At 44.1% G+C, this 19335-nt stretch overlaps 1 protein-coding gene across 8 annotated transcripts; it reads right to left on the bottom strand.

The window, feature by feature from the left end:
- Window positions 1-6176: 6176 nt before the first annotated feature.
- Window positions 6177-16354, bottom strand: LOC103679500 (RNA-binding protein 4B). 8 transcript variants are annotated; one of them, XR_005837175.1, is made up of 6 exons: window positions 16200-16354; window positions 15106-15529; window positions 9279-9953; window positions 7515-7676; window positions 7359-7428; window positions 6177-6862 (listed from the first exon to the last, which is right to left on the bottom strand). XR_005837175.1 is itself a non-coding variant. In XM_040639473.1 (4 exons), exons 2-3 carry the CDS (start codon window positions 15515-15517, stop codon window positions 9286-9288), a joined length of 1080 nt encoding a protein of 359 aa, XP_040495407.1. In that variant the 5' UTR covers window positions 15518-15529; window positions 16200-16354; the 3' UTR covers window positions 6177-6781; window positions 9279-9285. The 8 variants fall into 8 exon arrangements, 2 of the variants coding, with proteins under 2 accessions (XP_040495407.1, XP_040495405.1); XR_005837176.1 differs by lacking the exon at window positions 7359-7428 and having other exon boundaries at window positions 6177-6781; XR_005837174.1 differs by lacking the exon at window positions 7359-7428.
- Window positions 16355-19335: the final 2981 nt, after the last annotated feature.

Genomic DNA, 19335 nt, shown 5'->3' on the forward strand with positions numbered 1-19335 from the left:
GGAGGGGCAGCAGGGGAGAAAATCTTGCTCAAGCAGACCCCCCCCCCCCCCCCGAGCGTGGAGCCCATAGAGGAGGACAGCTTGATCCCAGGACCCCAAGATCATGACCTGAGCCAAAATCAGGAGCTGGCCGCTCAACTGCCTGAGCCACCCAGGCGCCCCCTCAGCCATCTTTTTCTAACTATACTGATCTTTCTTTTAGGACCTAGTTCACTAAACACTTTAACTCCCTCAGGGCTTGCTTTCTATCTGGAAGGATTTTCCCCTTGACGACTTTAGGGCTAATTTCTTATCCTTAAGATCTTAGCTTCAGGATCAAGCATCAGAGAGTCCTCCCTGTCTCTAAGTAGACGGAGCTCCCTTCTATTTTCCCTACCAATTGTGCCCAGTTTATGTATTTTGTACTTAGCCCGCTTTCTTTGCATATTTATTGAACATTTTTCTCACAAAATTATAAGCTAGGGGAACAGGGAATTGCCCCTGTGCTAGGCAACAGTGCCTGATACATAATAGACATTTAATAATGAATGTATGTATGTAAGCTATCATTTGAATTATGTGCTCCTCTTGAGAACATAATACCTTCTGCCCTTGCCCCCATCCATGCCTTAGCAGTCATAGTCATTCAAGAAACGAGTGCCAGCATAGAACCAGGCCCTGGGGTAGGTAGGACCAGAGGATTGGTTGGTGGATAGCCACTTTTAGGGCTGGAGTTGTGCCCTATCCCAAAAAAGTTCAGTTAGTAAAAAGCAGAGAAGGTAGAACTGTTTGATAACCTAGGCGAGCCCTTTAGCTTTGAGATGTGATGATCCCTAAGGGCTGAGCAAGTGAGTGTCTTTAGGTCTCATAGCTGGGTAAGAAATGGAAAGAGGGGGAGCTGGAATCCTTGAAGGACTACAGAGAGTGTGATGTCACCTCTCTTCCTCTACCTTTCTGCACGCATAGCCCTCTTGATAGTTTGTCATTATAGACTTGTATCTTTGAGAGTCCACCTACTCCATTAATTGGTGAGCTCCAGAAGGGGTGGAACCTTCTCTTTTGCTTGCCCAAATCACAATTCATTTGTGATAGGAATGGCCAATTGAGTGCTTTACATTTACTCCAAACAGCTTTTTTTTTTTTTTTTTAAGATTTTATTTATTTATTTGACAGAGTGCACAAGCAGAGGAAGTGCCAGGGAGAGGGAGAAGCAGGCTCCCCGCTGAGCAGAGAGCTGGACTTCGGGCTCAATCCCAGGACTCCAGGATCGTGACCTGAGCCGAAGGCAGATGCTTAGCCAACTGAGCCACCCAGGCACGCCCTCCAAACAGCTCTTAACAGGAAGGTTATTATTCCCAATTTATGATGAAACAGGCTTAGAGGGGCACCTGGGTGGCTCAGTCGGTTGAGCATCTGCCTTGGGCTCAGGTCATGATCCCAGTGTCCTGGGATTGAGCCCTGCGTCAGGCTCCCTGCTCACTGGGGAGCCTCCTTCTCCCTCTCCTCCCCACTCAAGTGTTCTCTTTTGCTATCTCTCTCTCTCAAATAAATAAAAATCTTTTAAAAAACCCAAAAAACAAAACGGGTTCAGAGAGGTTAAGAAACATGCCTGTCACAGAAAGGGGTTGTATTTCAGTTCTGGCACTCCAGTTCCAGAACCTGAATTTCAGCCTTTAGTGAGTATGCTAGTGGCAGTGCAAGCTCTACTCTTGGGTATGAGTGAGCTCTATTGTGAGTTGCACACAGGATTCTGGCTTCCTTGTGGGGCCCGGGGCTCTGTGCCTGTCTGATGCAAGCCTGGCTCGCCCAGCCCTCTCCAGTGCAGTGATTCCAGGTGGGGACACATACCAGCACCAGTGTGGTCCCTGGAGTGTTGGCCAGTTGCCCAACTTAGATGATCTTGTCTAAAAGTCTTCATTGTGTCTGTGTGGAGAGGTGGAGTACACATCACACAGCCACTGAAGCACGCCACACACCAAGATGGAGGGAATATAATGGTAACTTCAGTGGGGAGAACCCTTCCCCTAACCACTCATTTTCCCAATTCTCATGGCCCCTGCCCTGCTTCAGAGATACCAGAGCCAAGGGCAGTCCAGGGCCACCATCACTGGCAGTCTAGTTCACCTTGCCAAATGAAGAGGCTTAAAAACCTCCCATTGTATCTCTTCCATGTGGACAGGGTCTACCCCTAAGACTGCTGGGTCCCTTTGCCAGCTCCTCTTCTCCAGTAGCTGCTTAACTGTGGCTTTCTGCTAGAGAGAGCAAACACTAGGAACGAATCAGAAGTCTTTCCCTCAGCATTGTGTTGGGGGAGGGGAGCCAAGTCATTTAGCCTTTTAAACCTCTTGCTTTAATTACCAGGGCAGCAAAGGATGCTACATTGGGTTCTTATGGACTAGCAGAGATGATGGGTAAGTCGTCAAATCTGTAGGGCCACTGTGCAGTTTGAATTTGGCTGGGATCTTCAAAGGGCCTGCAAAACTAAGGCACTACTGATGAAAATCATCTCACCAGAACTTAACCTCTTCCCTGTGGGTTCCTGGGGTTAATCTGTCATTTCTGGTACTTCATTTCTCCTCAGCAGAACGTAGCCCGGATCTTAAAGCCCTGAGATGGGTTATTCCGATAAATTGACAGCTTTTCCTAGGAATGCATTTTGATCTCTGCTTTCCTCCTCCCAAATCTCCTAGGGCAGGAGACTCTTCAAGGACCAGATTCGTGAGCCAAATCCTGACAAGCCATGAAGCCAATCTTGGACAAGTTGCTTCCCTTTTCTGGGCTGTCCTGCAGCCTGCCAACCCTTTTCCCCCTTCAGACAGGCTCTGATACCTCTGACACCTGATACCTTTTTGTGCCACATTGTCTAGCTCTACAAGGCTGCTGCTGGCCTAAAAGGTAGAGCAAGGCTTGGGCTACAGTAGGACTTTTGCCAAGTAGAAGCTGCGGCAGTCTCTCTCTCCCCTACCACCCCAGGGAAGGTGTTGCTGTAGAACTCAGGGAGTTCTCAAACACCACCTAGGGGAATCTGGATGCCTTTCTTCTGGGCAACAATATTTAAATCAGGCTGGGATTGATTTTGCTTTGTACTTGACATGCCTTAGAGTGCTGCTTCTGTGGCTGGGCTTTGCATGGGTGGATGCTCAGAATCCCAGCTCAAACAGTGGACTGCTCAGGAAGAAATTCGTGGAGATGGAAGACCTGGGATAGTCTTCATTCCCATCCCCCACCCGCAAGTTGGGCCAGGGATATCCCCTTGGCCTTCATTATCCCTCCATTGTTCACTGTCTCTGTAAACTGCTAAGTTTGTTTTGAAGAAGAGAGGTCTTAGGCACAAAGAATTGGCAATAGAGTTCTGGTAGGATTGCAGAAATAATTGCCTTCTCTGAACTCCACACAATGCTTTTACATTTCTCCTAGCAATTAACATTTTCGTCATACCATTGAGACTTTATCTCATCTCTCCTGCCCCTTGGTGATGCCTTGTGCAAAGCCCTCAGGGCCTGGCCAACAACCAACAACAGGTGCTCAGCAAATGTTAGGGTGGGAGAGGCGCGTGGCATTCTGTTATTTATGGGTTAACCTCAGGGATTTAAACCCTACCCATTTGAGTGCCCCTTGAATCACATGTCCTTATGAATGGCCCTTTTCCTGTCTATAGGGTATTTTTTTTCCCTTTAAAATGTCATCTTTTTTTGGCTTCATGATTAGGGGAGAAACCTTTTATAGATCACATAAATTTCACATTTACATTTATAATGCTATTCATTTTTTTTTCCTTTCCAGAGTGATCTTTTAAGAAAAAGGAATCTGGTCCTGTTAACCCCCAATTTAAAACCCTTTAATGGCTTCCAGTTAGTCTTTTAGGGTGAAGATGAAATTCCTAACAGCCTGTAAGGCTCTAATGAACTGTGCCCATAACTTACCTCTTCAGATGCCTACTGTAGTTCCTTCTGCCAGAGCTCCCTTTCTGGTTCCTAATGGGTGCCACAGTCGGTCTGATCAGGGGCCTTCCCATGTGCTGCTTCCTCACTTGGAGTAGCAACTGCCCCACTCCCCCACCCACCAAATTAGTCACTATTGTTTTCATAGCATCCTGTACTCGACCCTCCACAGTACTTACCAGAGATGTAATTAAGGTTTGCCTCTCTGCTAGGAACCACATAGGCCGCCTTCATCACCCAAATCCTGACTCATAGTAGGAATTCAATCACTGATAAATGAATTCACAGGAGCTTTTAGTGTGAGAGGCCTCACAGGACTCTGAAATGGTCTATAATGAGAAACCTAGTCTTAGTGAATAAAAGGGATTTATGTCCACAACATGCAATTTCTCATGGTAATAATGGAGATTTAGAAATAAACAATTTGTTCCTACTCAACAATCCTCTTAAAATTGGCTAAAAACTAACAGTCCCTTTCCCAGTGTTACCTATTTTGGGGGGAATTGAAAGGATTTAAAAAAAAATATTTACGTAGAGAGAGAATGAGCAGGGGGGAGCAGCAAAGGGAGAGGGAGAAGCAGGCTCCTCGCTGAGCAGGGAGCCGGATGCGGGGCTTGATCCCAGGACCCTGGGATCGTGACCTGAGCTGAAGGCAGACACTTAACCAACTGAGCCACCCAGGCATCCCATGAGAGGTTTATTTTTTAAGGGAAAAATATTTTGTAGGATTCTATAAGGCCTTTTTTTCCCCCTCCTCATACAAGGAACTTATTTTACCATCTAAACTGCTGTCCAGTATAGTAGCCACTTGCCATGTGTGGCTAATTGTAACTAAAATAAAAAACTGAGTTTCTCATCTCCACTAGCCACATTCAAGTACTTAATAGCCACATGTAGCTAACGGCTATAAGTTGAGGACAGCACAAATCTAGAACACTTCCAACACTGCCAAGTTTTATTGGACAGAGCAGATGTAGAACTGTTTTGCAGACTCCCATTTTTTGTCTTGCCAGCAAGACAGAAATCAAGATATGTTAAACTGTTACATTAAAAGTTAGCACTCATGCACACATACATACGAAAACCACAGATGTACCTGAGATTTTGATGAGGCCAGCAAAACCCGTACATATTTCTCTTTGTTCCGCCTGGGGCCTTATACATCAGTTACAAGGGCATTCCAGTACCTCTGCTTTTTTTTCCTATATGTAAAACAGCCCTGCCTCTTTGGGGAATGAAGCTAACGTGGACCTGTGTACTTTTACCACTTGTTGCAATGGTGCATGGACAGGTTAGCCTCTTCAGACTGTTGTATCCTCCCCCCACCCCAAAAAAAACAGGGAAAATTTCGCTTCACCTATGTCAAGATTTTTTTTTTAAGTAGGCTCCATGCCCAGCATGGAGCCCAGTGCCAGGCTTGAACTCTTGACCCTGTGATCAAGACTTGAGCTGAGATCGAGAGCTGGATGCTTAACTGACTGAGCCACCCAGGTGCCTGTATGTCAGGATTATTTTAAGTACAAAATATGTGGGGGAAATGCTATAAAATTAGATTAAAATTCACAGGTAGTCAGAGTTTACACATTAGCACTTACATATAGGTTTCAACTAAAGCTTAAGTAGGACTGAGTCCATCACTAAACTTGTTTTTATGGGGACCTAAGCAATGATAAAATATAATGTCCATAAATCTTCAAAAAAATTCTATAGACACATTTAATTGCAGAATGTTGTCACTGCTAATCATTAATACCCTATTTTTCTGCTAAAAATATGTCCAGTTCTCTCTGATCTCTCGTAACAATTATTCATTTTAGCCATAGTCTAAACCTAGCAGAATATTACCACCACTGGAGACCTCTTTAAGTAGTTCATAAGTGAATTTAATTGAACATATACTATGAAGTCAAGTTGAGCCAACCTGATAGGTCCTTGGCAATATTCTGGCTTAACTTTTTCCTGATACAGGGGTTCTAACCTGGGTTTGCTAGGCTGTAAAGTGGAAAGAGTAGCTCTGGTTATTTAGAAAGAAGGAACCCAGCCACGAGCAGTAGCATACTTATCAATGTCAAAATGCTGGGTAACTTTTCTCTACCCGTTATTGAGGCCTATTACTTAGACCGCACTAAATCCTTCCTTCTACATCTAAATTTCCGGCATCTACTCATTCAAATTTTAGAGTTTCAGCACAACTAAGAACAAGCCAGAAGTTACTGCTGGTAAATAACAGTCAACACAAACAAAAAAGGTACTTAAGTGTTAGAAACGTTTATTTGTCAAAATATTAAAAAAAAAAAAAAAGTGGGAGGAGTGGAGTAAAACAAGGCTAAATTTCAGCTAATGCTGTACCACGATCACAGGTCAGACATAAAAAAACAAAACAAACAAAACAACAACCCCCACCCCCAAGACCCCAATGGTCCTAGCAGTTTCAGAAGATTAGCTTCAATGTTAGAGTCCAGAGCTAACAAAGAAGAGTAAAAGGTCGCTTGCCACTACATGGTCATTTTAAAGGGAAAGGAGATGTTGCGGGTAGACAGGGAGAAGGGTTCAATTCCTAAGGAAAGCAAGATAAGAGGGGTTCCACTGTACAGGAAAAAGGGGATGCCAGCATAATCCTTACCTAGGGCTGCTCAGAGGCTGAGAATATAAGGAACAGAGTGAAAGGCTACAGAGACTAGTATCAGGAGGAAAGAAAAGTCAACTTAGAAGAATTAAATTAAGAAAGAAAACATAGTTGGTCACAAACTCCTTTGTTTACTGAAACATGAAGCAATGGAAACATCCCGGCAAAGGGGACCGCGCGGAGCAAGTTCTCATATATGACCGCAGCCCGAGGGTTCAGTCCGCAATTATCCTACCTGAAAGAGAGCACAACACAAGAGGCTTACACAATGCCTGGAGAGCAGCTTGGCTCCGAGTACAAGGGCCCTGGTCCCGTCCTGTATTCCAGGGGGAAAAGAACAAAGAACAAAACAAAACCAAGTCAGACCGGATCAAACTTACATCCCGTGTAATTACCAAGGAATCTACTTATAGCTATTTATAGAATAAGAAGCAATCTATCTGGAAGACTGCTGTGTTAGTGGTAAAATATATCTTTCTCATTTTCTAATCCATCTTTTAGGCAAGACAACCTCTGTGACACAAGGCTACTGTCACTGCAACAAAAAGGGCATCCACAGATACTATCAAAAACCGTAATTTAGTTTTTGTGTCCAGAGCAGCAGATGATGCCAAGATCTCAAATATGGCCAACTGCACTACTCTAAATTTGTTTCATTTTATTCTTTCAGAGTAAACAAGTTTTCAGAAATGACAATCACAGAGGGTATCAAGGAACAGTTCATTCACCCTCCAACACACCGACATGTCATACTGTCACAGATTTAGAGCCATAACTCCAGTAGTTCCCCTACTTGGTCAAATCTCCCTTACCAAATCAAAAGAAGAAATCCTAAAATTCTCTAATTCTTCCACTGATGATGGGAACTCCAGACACCAATGGCTGGGGGAAAAAAGAAGTTAACTCACACCAAGTTCCTCTACTTATTACAGACAAAGGGCCAAATCTTGGTCTTGATCTGTACCAACCGACTTCAAAAGTTGTGACGTTCTTGAATCAGTTCTGCTAGGGTGAGACCCAAATTCAGATCCCCAACAGTTCTGGAGTATTTCATCCTGGCAGCCTCATTAACATCAGGCTCCTGGGACTGCAACCAACTCAGGGTTATTCAGTCCATTTGAGGTTCACACCTGGAAGGTAAGTTTCTTTAAAAGTCATCACTAAAAAGAGGTTAGTTGAACAACCACTGCTTGCAGTCAAAATTCACTTTAAAATACCTTAGCGATATCCTTTTAAAGACTACAGTATATTAATTTAACTATAAAACACATTTGAGAAAAACAGAAGTTATCTGATAGATGATACCACCTTTAGAGAAATATCCCATTTCGTGGCAGATCCAGCCGCATTAAAAGTAAAAATGAGGGCGAACTACACGAGCTGTAAGATGAGGCACTTCATGCACACAGACTGCTACACGATGGTCTCAGGAGACCCCAGTCTTGTCACGCTCATACAGGATATAATGTATCACAGGTTCAAACCACTGTTTGCTTCTCACTACATAAAAGGGCAAATTCCTATTGCTTTGTTTTCTTCTACACATATATACCAACAGGATAAGTTCGGAACCCTGGAAATTCCATTTAGCTTCTTGAGGAGGCTTCCTATTCAAGTGATGCTCGATTTCAAGGTACAAGGAAAACCAGGAGAACAGAAAGCTGTCACGCTGCCATTTCCACTCAGCTGAAATTTATCTAGATCATCCTACTAATTATTCTTGCCATTCCAACATCTTTGGTATACCTTTTCTGAAGTATGAAAAATTAAATTTCTGAGGGTACCACCAGTGGGATCTTATACACATTCAGAAATTACCTGTTTTATCTAGACCCTTATGTGTTCCTCTTGAACAAAAACCAAAAACAAAATTGCTAGAAAAAAATGAGAAGTGTTGGGGCTCTGACAGAACCAGGCTGTGCAGATACATGGCTTCAAGTGCTCATGCAGAATAAGGTTCTCTGGATTACTAATAAGGAAAGGACTCCGTGGGACGGTGGCACCAAAACATTTTGCTTTCAAGGGTCTTAGAACTAAACACCTAAAGCTTATAGGACTTTATCTGGCTTACAGATCTAGGATATTAGAAGAGTTTCCTCTGCTAAAAACTAATGACCTAAGTAGTAGTTATATTAGCAAGTGAGAAGTCTAAAGTTGTAGTTAAAATTCTCACTGTGACATTCATTATTAACTCCTGAACCTGTACTCTTCCGCTTACACCGCAGTGACGTTTCTAGTGGGGAGAGTAGTTTTGCAGTCCACCACGGCTAAGTCTGAATTCTGACTACCTCTCAATTATCAGATGACTTCAGGCAAAGTATTTAACCTCTCCGAGCCTTCGTTACCTTCTCTGTAAAAGAGAAAATATCTTAAAGGCTTTTTGTATAGATTAAATGCTGTACTGTACAAAGAGAGCACTCAGCAATGTTCTCTGAACTATGTTTCTGTAACCCAGACTGCTTATACTTGATTAAATAATATTCTCACTAACTGAGTTTACTGTTGTTCTCTCTGAAGGAACAAGCTGGTTGGAGTCATACACTAAAAAACTTCAACAGGCCAAGTGAACCTCTGGCCTAAGCTAGAGAAATAAATTAAGATTGATATGTTAATTTATATCTCTTGGATACTGTCCTAACAGCAAACCAACAGGTGGCGTTAGCCACCTCTATGGAGCACAGATCTCTTTCAAGGAAACTAGTGTCTCTTAACCACACCGACCCCACTCTCACCTCGTTTTTAAAAGGCTGAGTACCGCGCTCGGTCCGCATACTGCTCCCGCTCATACCGGGCCATGTCATACAGAGAATTCCGTGCAGCTGCTGAAGCCTGAGACAGCTCACTCTCTGGCCCATAACCGTAGCCCTCTCCAACTGTGGGGAGCACAGCTGCAGCACGACGCAGGGGGCTCCTGTCCCTTCCGTAATAGGAGGAAGTGTTGGCAGCGGCAGCAGCCATAGCAGCCGAAGTGGCAGCAGCACCTGAGTTCGGCAACAGGTGTCTGTCGTAGGGATCAACAGAAGTGGAGTTGAGGTGACTGGTCACAGCTGTGCTCTGGACTTGAGGCAGATGGGACATGGTCTGCTCCGCGTAGTTGTAGGCAGAGGCTGCCGCTGCCGCTGCCACTGCCTCGTAAGAGCGGACCCGGTAACGCTTATAGTAGTCGAGGGCTCCGTATGCATCGTTGTAATACATGGATTCCCCGTAGCCCATGGTGTAAGGCGTGCGCACTGCTCCGTACTGTTCATTATACTGCTCGGTAAAGTCCGCCACACGACCTGTACGATCTACTGGGCACTCTTTGGACCAGTGCCCCTCTTTTCCACACCGATAGCAGCCGCTCTGGTCTCCCATCCCAGGGGCAGTCCGAAGCCGGCTGGTGGACAACTGCACGTGCATTCTTTTGCCTTGAGGAAATAGATGTAAGAAGACTTATTATAACTCACTGACATTCTTTAATCCTCCCCCAAATGCAAGTAAACTAGTTGGCGTAAGACACACATACATACACACGCTCCTGAGACCCTGTTTCAGCAATCCCCTCCAAAAGAAGTTGAAGTTTTCATACCGATGAGAGCTAGAAAATGTGAGTCCTCAGACACCAAGTCAATACTTTCTTATATCAGGTAGCCGGAGTCCCTGCTTCTGTGTCCACAACTTTCCCTTCTTTTCCCCTGGCCCCCAACACAGAAACTGCTAAATTTTCCACGTACCACTGTTAAGAACTGTAACGATTTAAGACCTGCCAATTCTTCCAAATCAAATAACCAACAACCTCAGTTATGCCAGATCTGAAAAGCATCTTACCAACCTCTCACTGATTTACTCAGGGCAATATAAGGCCTCAGCATTTACTGTAGCTTAAAAACCATGGCAATCTTCTGTCCATCTTGTTTCCTCCAGCCATTTTTGCAGGTGTCACCAGAAGGCTATGTTGGATACACAAATCATACCTGCTTCACCTCAGTACCTCTAGGAGTTATGCGACCCTCCAGATTCCAACCCTAGCCCCGTGTTTTTCGGCAAGGACGAATCCATGCCTACTGTGGGAAAGAAACCTTGACCAAGGTCTCTCAACAGCAAGAATTAGATATTGAAGCAGTACTGGTTTCTTAGGGACAGTGTGTTCCCATGCAATTCCGCATTTCATCCCGCCAGGTAGCTTACATTTCTTCATAGGGGATATCTACTTGTTAGAAAAATGCAGCATTTGCCTAAAAGCCTCTGGGCACCCATACAAACAAGCAACATCCATTCTTCCAGGAAATGGCCAGCACTACGAACAGCTGAGAGAAGAAACAATCTTTGCCCTGGGCTTGGGTACGACCAAGCCCAGGGACCCTTACTGATGAAATCATCCAAGGTCTTTAAAAGCAGTTTGAGGAAAGGGAAAGGAATATTCTTGGCAGTATTTAGTCCCAAACTGCCTAAGACTTTGGAGATCAAGTCAGTATTTGTCAAATTTAGCCAGAAGGCAGCCACTACAGATGCAGAGAACAGGGGTTTCACATCACTCTTAAGGGCTGCTCAGAACAAATCCCCCCTCCATGATCAGCAAGTCGCTCTCTCTTTAACAGACCTTGTTCTGGATGAAGCTATGCGATAGGAGGCCTCGTGCTCCACCATCCTGTTGGAAACAGCCCGATTCAGGACGGCAGCCAGAACAGCGCCATGCACTGACCCTGAGAGGGGAGCGGGTTAGTGCAGTAATATCACTTTAGTCAAACGCAGTTCTCCCTAATGTCTAAGATTCCTACCACCCCAGTTTCTAGTATTTGCCACCTCCAACCTAAAACCCCTTCTTTAGCAAAAACAAAAGTGCTCAGGTTTTTACTTCTAGCTGCCAGCAGATAGGCAGCATCCACCATCACCACTGACAGTCAACAGATACCAAATGGCAATAACTCTCTGTAGCATTTAGCCACCCATTGTTTTCAGAGATTTAAATACTCCCATTCTAATTCTTAGAAGTTATTAAGGGCCACGAGCTAACTGCTTAGAACAGAAACACATTTTTCTACCCCAATTTATATCCCAAATGTAGAGTTCCCTATGATTTAGACTGGAAGACTAAAAGTTAGTTTTCAAACATGCATGATGACATTAACCTGCGTGATAGACACAAACTGTTCCCATTCTGAAGTCAGATAACCATGCCAATAAAAAGCAGCCAATTTAGAGACTTAGAAGTACATTAAAAAAAAAATCAATTTAATTTGCTTTTTACTTTTATAGATTCTGGCCCAGTTTTTGTTTGTTTGGTGGTTTTTTTTGTTTTGTTTTGTTTGAGAAATAAAACCCAGTGATTCTTCCTTGGTATTTGTAACTACATCCAATCTTCGTTCCTGTTTTATTGAGAGAACTCGTAAGTTTATAAACATCTATGTTTATAATCTACCTCTGTAGCAACTGTGAAAAGGATTTAGGAAAACAAAATTTTTTAACTAGAACTAAAAAATCTGTAATAGAAGTGATAATTGTTTTTCCCCCCCAATCTTTCCAAAAGTTGTAACTAGGCTTTTAATTTAAATCCCCTAAAGTTCTTATAATTGAAAAATACCGTGCTTCTCTATTACCTTATGGATCCAGGGCAAAAAGAAAATTGAAAGATTAAATTCTGCCACTCTGCTGCACTTGGAGAGGCCAAAAGTTTAAAGATTTTCTGAGATCTCCAAAAGTTACTAAAATATGCTGCCAACATTTCCCAGAAAACGAGCCTAATAGAAGTGTCTTCTTTTGAAAGCTGGCACAGAAAAGATTATTAAAATGCTGAGAGATGGGCAACCTGAGGTCCTAAGTGCTGAACTCCTATCATGTGCCAGGACCCAGAGAAGGCTGCGGGCACAGCTGATCCACAATAGCACCCCAGTTTAGTGCTCGTTTACATATGGGGAAAAACAAGACACCAGACGTCTTATACATCATTCCCAATTCAGTTGCTTGAATATTACTTGGGAACAGCTTTTTTAGGTAGGGTCTGCCAATGCAAACTCCGCCAACTCCACGGTGGCTCAGTTCACTGCTGCTTGTGGAGAGGACACAGGTCTGGAAAGACCCAGGTTAACTCAGGTTCTGCTGCTTCCTTTTACAAGTCATAAATGCAGAAGCCTAAACAGCAACTATTAATAAACGTTCAAAAGACGTTCAAAGTGGCATTCTTCAGAGGCCACCTTCATTAGGAGCTGACCAAAAAGACTTTATAGACAAATGTGACAAATTGGTATCTAGATGATATCTGCTGTAAAACTGCAACATATTATCCCATGCTAAACTCTCTCTGGTCATCTGGAAGAAAACAGAGCTGGTTATAAAAATGTCTTTATGTAAAACTCCGAGTAGAGTGCTTTCTCCAGAGTGGACAGGCTAAGAACATGAAAACCAAATGATTCTTCTTTTCCAGTGATAACATTTTAAAGAATTTCTTGGATCGCTGTTACTCAAACATCCACTTACTAGAGTAATTAAACTTGCTTTATTAACACACACTCTTCCCACGCCAACTCCCCACAATTAACTGACCTCTGTATGCATGCTTTTGCTCTTATCCTTTTATTCAATTGTATGTTTTTTTTTTTTTTTTTAAAGATTTTATTTATTTAGTTGACAGAGATAGAGACAGCCAGCGAGAGAGGGAACACCCCCCAGGGAGAGTGGGAGAGGAAGAAGCAGGCTCCAAGCGGAGAAGCCTGATGTGGGGCTTGATCCCATAACGCCGGGATCACGCCCTGAGCCGAAGGCAGACGCTTAACGACTGCGCCACCCAGGCGCCCCTATTCAATTGTATGTTAAAAAAAGACATGCAGTATGACATTACTATGACATCTTTGCAGAGTTTGGACACAACTTTAATTGCATTCTTTTTACATTTTGTTACCTGTCAAGACAGAACTCCTATTTTCCCCTAACACTGTCCATTCATGATCCCATTTCAATCAAGTGAAAAATAATTAAGAATATTCTTAAAGCTGTCTGAAGTGCAACAGTCTTCCAAAATAATAAAAGAAAAACGAAAATAAGATAGGTAAGTGAGGAACGCTAACTAACACATTTTAAATAAGCTTCTAACCGTAATGGAAACCCACTCATTGCTGCAAACACCACTCACCTCTCATCATACAGGACTTACTGTCAATACACTTTCACATCTATTACCTCATTCTAGCCTCACTAGCATCCTGTGAGGGAGGTACTGCAGGGACCATTAATTCTATTTTATAAGTGGGGAAAATGAAACGCAGAGAGGTTAAAACACTTGTCCAAAGTCACACAACTCATTAGTGGTAGCAAGTTATCTATGACTTTTGCCCTATGCTTTAGAAAGGAGCTAAAGGCCAGGACACCACTGGCCGAGACCAGAGAGATCTGACGCACCATTTGCAATCTACACTATTTGCAAACTTTCTTACCCTTTTCTGGTCAACTTTTCCTCTTCTGCCATTTCTTTTCTCACTATTTTCTAGGTTTAGCAGGACACTTAAGTACTTCTCAACAAACCTTTTAGTGGCACTCAGAAAAAATGGTGTTAACTTATGAACCTGAGAAGTGGCTGTAAATGTGTGGCTCAAGACGACACTGTCAACAGAAATCTTGTAGAACAGCGCTGCCCAACAGAACTTTCCATAATGATGGAAATGTTCTCTATTTACACTAATACGGTCACCAGTAGCCTCATGTGACTTCTGAGTGCTTTAAATGTGTGCAGTAGAACTAAAGAAACTGAAATTTAAAATTTATTTAATAGCCACATGTGCCTAGGGGCTACCATATTAGACAGCACAGTGGAGAGTCTTCAGACAACCTCGAGGTATTAATGATAACCTATGTATCTTTATAATTTGTAAAATTATACAATATGCTTCATGACACCCTTACTGGAACCTTTCAGAAGCAGAACCATCATCTCATTCAACCTAGTATTTTTTAAAATTTTTCTTTTTTTTCCCATTAGGATTAAATAATAGTAGGTGGAAGAGAATAGTCCAATGGCATAGATTTGGACCCTGCTTGTATAGTTCACAGACTGAACAAATTTGAGCACTCATAAGGTACTTCCCCAAATCCAGGTTCACCATCCAGATTTATAATACAGGGATCCCTCTAGATGTCTCTGTTCCTCTTTCCCACAACAACCTATCACCCCAGGCCGTAACGAGTATAAATCCTAAGCATTTAAATTCTCAAACATAAGGCTTTCTGATCATAACAAAAGCAGCAGGTAATCCACAGACTTATCCTCCCTTCTCCCATGAGGTACTCATTTGCCCAGGAAGATTAAACTTCCAACAGCACTCGAATGAAGGCTGTGGGACAAAGTAACCCAGTGGGGGACTCTACACAATTGTTGAGGAACATCCTAGCAAATAAATCTGAAAGGGGAGTGTTTGCTTCTCCAAGAGTAAACTGTAGTGAAGAAGGGTAAACGTGCGATCTTTCTAGTATATCCAGCTAAAACAGAATGGAAGACACCCCCTGCCAGCCGCCTGGTCCCATGTTCTTGTCTCTGTCTTGACCTGAGACCCCACTACTCAGTTCTGCCACCCAGACCCCAGAGCAGTTCACCTTGAAACTCTGTGTTGTCAAGGCCCCTGATGGCCTCCACTGCGTCCTCTGCCCGCTCCATGTGTACGAAGGCATAATCTTTCACGATGTCACATTCGATGACTGGACCATACTCCTCAAACTTGGCCCGAAGCTCCTGGTTGGTACAGGTGGGACTGATGTTGCCCACATGTAACTTTGTGGAGGCTTTGCTCTTATTCTTGCTGGCTTCCACGTTGATGTTCACCCCGTGCAGCTTGTAGTGGTGCAGGTTGCGTATGGCATCCTCGGCCGCCGTCTTGTCCTCTATGTGCACAAAGCCGTAGTTCTTAATGATGTCACATTCCAGCACCTTCCCATACTGCTCGAAGAGTGAGCGGATCTCCTGCTCTGTGGCCTCCCGGGGCAGGTTTCCGATGAACAGCTTCACCATCCTGACAAGAGCCTGGGAGGGAGGAAATAAGATTCCCAAAAGTTAGGGGTGGAGTGGGAAATTTCAGTGCACTGCATTTTGGTTTAATCCTCCAAAGAAATTCTTGGTACCTTTAAGATTCAAGACCCTCTCATAAACGTTCCTTATTTTTTTCTTAATAGAGAGGAAAGGTTTGTACATGAGTGTGAGATATGTGTGACACCCCAACAGGTCGGGGTCAGCATGCACTGCAGTCTATCATCTCCGTGAAATGAGCATTTAAATAACAGGGCTGGCTCTTTTATGTCTCAAAATACTCTTTTTGGGGGGCAGGAAAGAGAAGAGCTCAAGAAGGGGGCAAGAAGCATATATCTCGAGTGTCCCTGGCAACGAGGTTTTGGAGGGAAATCGGTGTACCTCTCCTCCGTGCGGTATTACCTTCAAAGATACTCTAAGAATAAAGAGGCTTCCTTGGCCCCAATCCCGGACCCCCAGCGACCCAACCTCCAGCTCTTTCGCCCCAACAAAGACTCGACCCGACCCCTGCCCCGCCCCCTCCGAAGACCCGGCCCCGCCTCCTCCCGTTGTCTTCCCCGGACCTCCCGCAGCAAGAGAAACCCAAACCGTGGGCTGGCACCGTCCACCAGAAGCCCAGCCCGGCCCGCCCTCGACCTCCCCACACACCCAGAAGACCCCCTCGCACCTCCGGGTGGCGGCGGCGGTGGCGGCGGCTCCCGCGTCAGAGAGAACCCTACAAAATGGCGACGGCCGCTCGAGCCTCGGCGCGACCGGGCCCTTTCTCGCGCGCCAGCTCACGCACGCGCGAGTGCGCGCTGCCTCCTTCCCCTCCCCCTCGCGGGAGCCGGGCGACCAATCCCGCGGCCGCACACAAATGATTGCCCCAGGCTAGGCTCCCAGCCGCCCCGACGCGGGGGCGGGGCCAGCTGGTGACGACGCTGCGGACCGGAGGTCAGCCCGCCCCCAGCCCCGGCTAGCCAATCAGCACTCTGGAAGCGGAGGGTTGGCGCTCAAGCGTCAGAAGGGCTCTGGACGCAACCACTACCTTGGTGTAATCAGAAGCCCGGGGAGTAGCTAACCATCACAATGGATCGTGCTATTGGGCCAGTTGGGGCGGGGCGGGGGGAGGGTAGCTGATGACAAAGGGTTATCCCACTGGGTCCTCTAAACGGGGGCTTTCTTAGCGGGCTCCCGGCCAGCCAGTTTGGTAGCTTGGGTCAACATTTTAGAGACGCAGAAGAGCCACATTTTAAGCAAACGTAGTCAATTTTTGTAGAGCTTTAAATATAACTTAATATTTTTCCTTGCGAGCATTTTATTCACTGGTGAGGAAACAGAACCAAAGATGGCAGAGCTGGGATAGCTCTAAGAGGCACTGTATCCAGGCTACGTTTATCGGTCACATTTTGTTTGCTCATGCATGTACGTGGGCTGTTTTTATCTAATTATAGTATTAGCTCTAATTGTGTGTCCTTCACAGTTCCTGGTCCGTGGTGAATACACCAAAGGAATACTTGGTGCAGAGGCCCGGAGAAGTTCCTTGTTTGGGACGGGTCGGGGGTCTGGGGTGAGAAAGCGTCTCCAAGTCCACACCAAGCTGCTGGAGGTCTAGGCAACTGGGACTCCCGGCACTTTCTAGCATTCAAAATTCAGCTGTGGTCCAAGGGCGCCTCCTAGTGGCAAAAGAGAAGCTATTAGGTGGATTACTCACTGTCACCCTTGAACAAAGAATAGACGTTTATGGAGATTGATGGATCCAGCTTATCTCTGAGTGGAGCATGCCAGGGTGGTTGCAGTCACCATTCTTCATTGTGGTGCCTCCATAGAAGCTTTTCTGATACCATCAGGCACAAATCCCCCAGGCTTCCCTCCTCCTCCCCAGCTACTTTGGTATGTTTCTTTCACTGAATTCTTTTTCCCAGCCGTTTCAGAAGAGGGACTGTCCTTCCAATTTTAATACAACTCATGATTTTTCCCACCTAATTCTATCTACCTCTCCCCTTCCCTCCTCCTCTTGGTCTTTTCCAGTTTCTCTCTACACTCAGACTTTTAAAACATGTAAAGGGGCCTCCTTACCCATTTCTGAAATAGCTTCCACTCATTTTAACTATGAATGTTTTCTATCTTGGGTTCCTTCCCTGTGTTCCAGACCAGACTGCTTTGCAAATGGAGAGTCTGAACCTGCTATTGCCCACCTTCATACACTGTGTTTTGGGTTCTGTCCACCTTTTCCAAGTCCCCAAATTTTCTGAGATCACCAAAACTAATGTCCTTGTAAGTTTTCACCCCTCTGAAGTTTTCATTTAGTTCACCATCCTTTTCTCCCGTGTTTTTATACTGTTCCTTCTCATAGCTCTGACTGCACCCTTCCACCTGCCTCTCCTCTTCTATTTCCCTACTCTTCTTTATTCCCTTTTATCTCACTTCCCCTTCCCTCATAGGCAACCATTCTAATGAGTTTAATGTGTATTATTTTGTGTTCTTGCCAGACATGTCTTTCCAGTGTGCATTTGCTTTATCCATTTTAAAAAATGTTTTATTGTGGAAATTTTCAAAAAGGCATAGAGGATATTATAATGAACTCTTATGGATGCTTTCTTGACCCAGCTTTGATAGTTATCAACATTCTGCCGACCTTATCTATCCCCTGTACTTTTTTTTTTTTTTAAGATTTTATTTATTTGTCAGAGAGAAAAAGAACACAAACAGGGGAAGCAGCAGGCACAGGGAGAAGCAGGCTCCCTGCTGAGCAAGGAGCCAATGTGGAACTCGATCCCAGGACCCTGAGATCATGACCTGAGCCAAAGGCAAACGCTTAACCAACTGAGCCACCCAGGCATCCCTGTACCTTTTTTTTTGTTCTGGAGTTTTTAAAAGCAAATCCCAGATATGTCATTTTGTCTATAAGGACTTCACTATCTACTTCTAATTAAAACATTAAGACTATGCTAATGTTATCTAATCTTTATATTAAAATTTCCCATAGGTTGTCGCAAATGTCTTTTTGCAGTTGGTTTCTTTTTTTTTTTTTTTTTTTTTTTTTTTGCAGTTGGTTTCTTTTAACGTGGATCTTAACAAGGTCCATCGATTGTGTATTTGGGTAAATTATGTAAATGTTTATGTAAATTGCGTTGCATGGCTCATTGTTTTAGTTTTTTCACCAAGCACCTGCGTTGCCGTGTACTGTCTAATCAGTGGGTAATACACCGTAGCGTGCAACCACCGTATTTTACCTATCTGTCTCTACGTGTAGGACATTCATGTTGCCTTCAACTCCCCACCATTATAAACAAGGTTACAATTAACATCATTATGGTAATTATGTGTGCCCTACTGGATCCCTGTGGGAATTTGGGGGGATATAAACCCAGGGTGGAATTGCTAGGTTGCTGGGTCATAGGGTATATGTGGTACTAACTTGTCTAAGTAGTGCCAGGTTGTTCTCTGGAGAAACCGTACCAGTCTACCCTCCCACCTGCAGCACATGAGGGGCCCTGTATATCAGTGACCGCCAATGTCGGACATTGTCCAGTTTTCTAATTTCTGCTAGTCTAATAGATATAAAGTGATATAGCACTGTTGTTTTAATTTGTTTTTCTGATTACTAGTGATTTTAAGAAGCTCCTCATATTAGTTTTTTTGGGTTTGTACTTCTTTAAATTTCCTGTTCATATCTTTTACCCAACTTTCTTAGTGGTTGCAATCTCCTCTTTGTTGTTGATTTGCAGGATTTTCTCATACATTCTAGACATTGATCTCTTTAAATATTTTCCGTTGTTCCACCAAATTATTAACTTTGTCCATGGTGCTCTTCATTGAAC

This window comes from Ursus maritimus, unplaced genomic scaffold, assembly GCF_017311325.1.
Source record: "Ursus maritimus isolate PB19 unplaced genomic scaffold, ASM1731132v1 scaffold_23, whole genome shotgun sequence".
NCBI lineage: Eukaryota > Metazoa > Chordata > Mammalia > Carnivora > Ursidae > Ursus > Ursus maritimus.